The sequence below is a fragment of the Nelumbo nucifera genome, chromosome 3 (assembly GCF_055504915.1).
Source record: "Nelumbo nucifera cultivar China Antique chromosome 3, China Antique-T2T, whole genome shotgun sequence".
NCBI classification, from domain to species: domain Eukaryota; kingdom Viridiplantae; phylum Streptophyta; class Magnoliopsida; order Proteales; family Nelumbonaceae; genus Nelumbo; species Nelumbo nucifera.
The window spans coordinates 96,410,232-96,415,476 of NC_142651.1; the positions used below are offsets into that span (position 1 = coordinate 96,410,232).

Consider the following 5,245-nt stretch of genomic DNA (forward strand, 5'->3'; position numbering starts at 1 on the left):
CTCTCTTCTCTTCTCTTTTGTTCGGCTGTTAATAATAATCAAATAACGGTCAAAGGGCAATTTCAACATTTAATCATTATTTGACACTTATCGTATACCCCTTGATGCATTGTAATTCTTTACACACTAGAACTTTTACCCCACCATTCCTGAGCTTCAAATTTCTAAGAAAAAACTCCAGTTTTACTGGAGATCATCCATTTGGTCCTATTTTCAGTTTTAAAATCATCTTAGATCACAACCAACCTTCAAATATACTAGTCAATGACTAGAAAGCACAAACACCATAAGAAAGGAAAACTGCATAAGCTATATGATAAGTTAAAATTGAAATTGATAATAATAGTCAATGACTAGAAAGCAGGACTATTGAATAATAGCAACAGTACCAAACAAAAACTTAATTGTAAGAACTCCTTTATTACGAGTCCAAGTGAGAAATGATTTCCATCGTTGTTTTTGGATGATACATAAATTTGAAGTTTCAAAATAGTGTTAAAGAAGATCACTGGTCACTGCAGGGCTGAAGTACCGTGTATCATATCAACATTTAGAAACAAGTTCTACCATACTTGTACAATAATGCCAGTCCTTATCTCATGTGAGCATCTCGCAATTGAGGTTTTTTGGCTCTAAACCCTAGTCTGATACGTGGCTTTATTTTATTGGCAAGCTTCAATCCTCCACGTTTGTGAAAGTTCTGCCACCAGTGTAACTTCTTCACATCCCCTTTACCATTATAGGCTTCTCCTAACCGTTTGATATTAGTCATTGATGGCTTGGATTTCTTTCGGTGCCAAATGTGCCTCAACAGTCCCTCTACAAGTGCATGGAGGTGCCCTTGTTGGGCCTTACGTGGCATGTTCCTGGCTTTAGATCTTGTGAAATTCTCAGCTGCATGTTCTCCACATACCTCAGCCATCAGTTTCCCGTGATCTTCTGCTTTGCTAGAATGGCGTAAGATTTTTCCCAAGTGTTTCCAAAGAGAACCATGGTGCTTTTGTAATGACCTATGGCCTTTAACGAATTCATCACCATCATTGTCATGCTTGTTATGGTGGTGATGGTGATGGTGATGATGGTGATGGAAGATGATTGCAAGTTTGTTTTTCAATCTCCTCAGCCGTCCGATCTTTCTATCAGGGGGGCTATCTGAACATGATGATGAGCTCTCAGCTGTGATATACCGTCTCCGCATGTGACAAGGAGGAGGAGAGTTCTCCTGGATGCCTTTTTCCCGGCTCAGATTCCTTCTCATCCTTGATGTGGGACCGACATGCCATGAGGGCGACCTTGCTGTGTGTTGCATTGGAATCCGTTGTTGTGGTGGTGGATCATCTTCCCTTTCGCCAGTAGTGGTGCTACTTTGCTGCTGGCTCGTCCAGCTGGAGAAAGAGTCTGATGTGGCCTCGTGTTGCCGTGGCAGGTTCATTCTTTGTGGGGCCATCTGAGAAATCTTGTGGCTCCTCATTCTTGGTCTATCCAGTGGATCTTTAGCTTTACTGGGGCTGGGGCTTATTGCCATTTGATTTTGATGATCTCGCATAGTTGGACGACTGATAACCTCATGTGGCTTATCCTTTTTGCTACCTGATCTAGATCTGTCCATCATCTTCTGATTCAGCTTAGAGGACCTTCTCTCAATTTTCTCACTTCTTTGGTCTTTCTTGGGATGAGGATCCACCAGGTCTTCTAGGATAAGAGTGGGGCCTACAAAATGATGAGATGGCTTTAATGGCTTGGACGTGGTAATCTTCATCGTCTTATTTGTCGGCCGGTCTTTAATTTTACCGTGAGCGGGAAACCCAACCTTCTGACTTGGCAAGAGATGTTTCTCTTGAATGGGTTTGGAGCTCTGGCACACTTTCTGATCTTTCTGACTCAATATTATTTGACTAGATAACTCATTTCTCTGTGGATCAAGCTTTCTGGACTCACTTGCATTGGTCATAGTCACTACCATGTTTCTCCTATCCTTCTGACCCGTCACCTGGCTCAGTGAGTCATTTATCTTGAGAGCAATCTTGGGAGTCTGACTTAGTAACTGATCTGGTAGGGCGGTTTCCTTGTTCTTCCCTCCCATTTGGCTCAATCTGCGACTCTGGAAATCATTACATGCTGGAACCTGATTGCTTTCCTGATTCACTAACAGCTGATCTGTTAGAGTATTTTGCTTGGCTTTCCCATCCTTCTTACTTGTTAACTGATTCAGCACTTCAATTTTCTCTGCCACTGGGTTGCAAGACTGACTCATCTGACCAGTATGCAGAGTGGCATCCTTGTGCTTCAGACGCTTATGACTCATCCTCAGACTCGGCAGATAATTTCCATCTAGAACAGATTTGGTAGTCTGATTCATCACAAGATCTTGTTCAATAGGGCCACTTGTTTGAGTGGCCCCATCTTTCTTCTCTACTAACTGGTCCAAAATATCTGCATCATTGATTGAATTGATTGTCCTACAGGACTGATGACAGTGGGTTACATTCCGAGTCAACTCCTGATCACCTAGGATACAAGCTTCTAATCGCTGTATTGCAATGGCTACTTCATCTGGTAGGGAAATATTCTTCTCATCTTTCTTCCCATTCTTGTCTGAATGATTATACTGAGACTCTGATCTGACCCACATTGCGGGAGAGCCCATGGGATCAAGTATTGAGCTAACAGTGCTTAGATTACGCTGAATTTCACGAACTCTTTTCATCCTTGGCTTCTCACATTTACTTGTCTTCTGTTTTGATTCCAAGTCCTTAACAGGCCCTCTGTCTCCCTGACTATGATGATCAAAATTGTGAAGATGGAGATGCTCATCTCGGGGTTTGTCCATTTTCTCAATGGCTTCATCTAAAACCTTCTTATCCTTGGTCGAATCCAGCCTCTTTAGCCTTCTTTTCTCGCAACCCTGGTATTGTTTGGATCTGTTTTCTGCTGTGGTGGCACTGAATTTGAGTACTGGCAGTCCTGGAATGGTTGATAGAAGTGTCTGCTTGAACTCTGACTGATCAACTTGCAATGTTGCTGGATGACAATTCAGATCTTTGTTCCGGATACACATGGGAGAGGTTTCTGGTGTACCCATGACAGATTGTAGCTTTAGCTGGCCTTGAGATCTTTCAGGCTTTACTGCAACTGACTGCTGTGCCATTATCTGTTGCAGCAACATATCAAAATTAGATGATACTGTCATCAAGCAAGAATGGTCAAGCCTTGGGCCAGCATGAAGGTTGAAGCTTTCTAGGTTTAATGGATGACAATGGGACTCTGCTTCATGCAGGTTGGAGCCCGTTCAGTTGGTTTGAAAATGGGAGTGATGAATTCCATGGAAATTTACCTTGGAATGGGATTGCAAAACTTGTTCAGCAGCACCATCCAGTAGTTTCTTCAATAGAAGTCTTGCTTTCTCATCCAGCTGTTTACATAGAAAATACTCGTTTTAGATGTGCAAGTTTAATTTGATTACTACCAGCAGAATCCACATGGTCTTGACTAACCCACAAAATTTGCCTAGAAACTTGGCTAACCAGATGCTTGCTTAAGGACAGTTTGATTATTTTCTGACCTAAACGGCTAAACCCATTTCCAATTCTATTTGCTTGGCTAGATATGTAGCTAGCAAGAAAGGAAAAAAAAATAAAAAAATAGACCTGTAATATGTTTACAAACTTACATTTGTGGAGGATGCCTTTTGATCATCGTTTCCTTCAACTAGGAGAAGTCCATATAGTTTCTTCAAAGAGTGCAGATTTGACTGCACATCCCGAAGTTCAATCTCTCTTGATCCACGGCCTACAACAAATTATTGAAACTGAGTAAGAAGAAGAAAATAAAATTACTCCAATACAGAAAACAAGTCTTGATCATATATTTTGTTTGTGAGCCCCCTAATCCTCAGCTCAATGAGCAAATGGGTACCCACTTCAAATCATTTTCACTCTCTCTGGTTAACCCCAATCTCAACTCCACAGACAAAATCATATTGTTGCAAAAGCCGGAAACAGATTGCACAATGCACAGAGAAATATATAAATAGAATACAGAACGTTCACCAGATCGTCAAACAACTTTTAAACCAAATTTATCTTCTTTATTTCTGTTATTATATGACATCAGAGGCAATGGCATTCTCAACCATGGCCCCAATAAGATCGTGCTAACGAAGAACATGGAACCAATTCATTGCTTCAATCTTTCAATACTTGGTAATTTGGGGCATAATTTAATAACAAAAATCCTCACCTTGTCCCGGGTTTTGTGTATTAGCGGGCACAGAAGGTGTTTCCTTGATAGATCGTGGACATGGCGAAGATTCTCTCTGTGCAGTCATGTCGCCTCAAGTGGGTGTGGGTTATCACACAAAACTGAAAATTTCAGAGAGAGAGAGAGAGGTAGTTGTGTCGAGTGTGGAAGTGGAACGGTTAATTGGCCAACCGACGGGACGCTTTGCATTATTTTAAACTGATTTATAATGACAGAAATACCCTGAACGTGAGACATCCAACTCCAACTGTGTAAATGGTGAGCAACGAGTTGTGCAAAGAACACCATGGACAACCAGAAAATCCAACTTTGATTCAAGAACATAATCGGCTCTTCACTGTCGGCTTCTTGTTTTCATTGTCCTCGCCGCCGTTACGGGACTACGGGAGGCCACCCCGATGCCTTACAGCGGCAGCGATAGAGCACGATCATTGCTCAAGTGTCCTTGGATATTGACATCAACCACCGGCATTCCTCGGAAGCTTCTTCATCGACGACCATAGAACGACGAGGCTATTTTTCCATGGTTCTCTTCTGGAGATACCGATACCCAGTCCAGAGGAATTCGGATTATCTGAGCTAGATGGCTGGAACGTCATGATTGATGGTAGAGTGGCAATATGCCCTCGTTTGATCTCAAACATTTTGGAATATATTCAATTGCCAAGCCACCTGTTGACGGAAGATTATTATTTCATGGTTATCTCTATTTAATCATTTACTTCTTTTCTTTTCTTAATTATTTATTTCTATAAAAAAAAGTTTATTTGAAAATCTTTTAGGGCTTTTTGAATAAAAATTAACAAAGTTTCTTGAATTGGCAAAATTAGATATGTTTCAAAATAAATTGCAAGAGAAGCGTTAAGAAAGAAAGTCTTTACTTTATAGGAACCGAATTGCCCCTAGTTTAAAAGCCCGCCATTCTCTCTCTCTCTCTCTCAACTTCACCTCTCTGTTGACATCTCAATCAAAAAGAAGAAAGCAA

General features: G+C 41.2%; 1 protein-coding gene across 2 annotated transcripts; it reads right to left on the bottom strand.

Moving 5' to 3' along the window:
* Positions 1-288: 288 nt before the first annotated feature.
* On the bottom strand, positions 289-4,963 carry KPL (kokopelli). 2 transcript variants are annotated; one of them, XM_088901801.1, is made up of 3 exons: positions 3,671-4,963; positions 3,335-3,412; positions 289-3,151 (listed from the first exon to the last, which is right to left on the bottom strand). In XM_088901801.1, exon 3 carries the CDS (start codon positions 3,146-3,148, stop codon positions 593-595), a length of 2,556 nt encoding a protein of 851 aa, XP_088757927.1. In that variant the 5' UTR covers positions 3,149-3,151; positions 3,335-3,412; positions 3,671-4,963; the 3' UTR covers positions 289-592. The 2 variants fall into 2 exon arrangements, with proteins under 2 accessions (XP_088757927.1, XP_088757926.1); XM_088901800.1 differs by having other exon boundaries at positions 289-3,412.
* Positions 4,964-5,245: the final 282 nt, after the last annotated feature.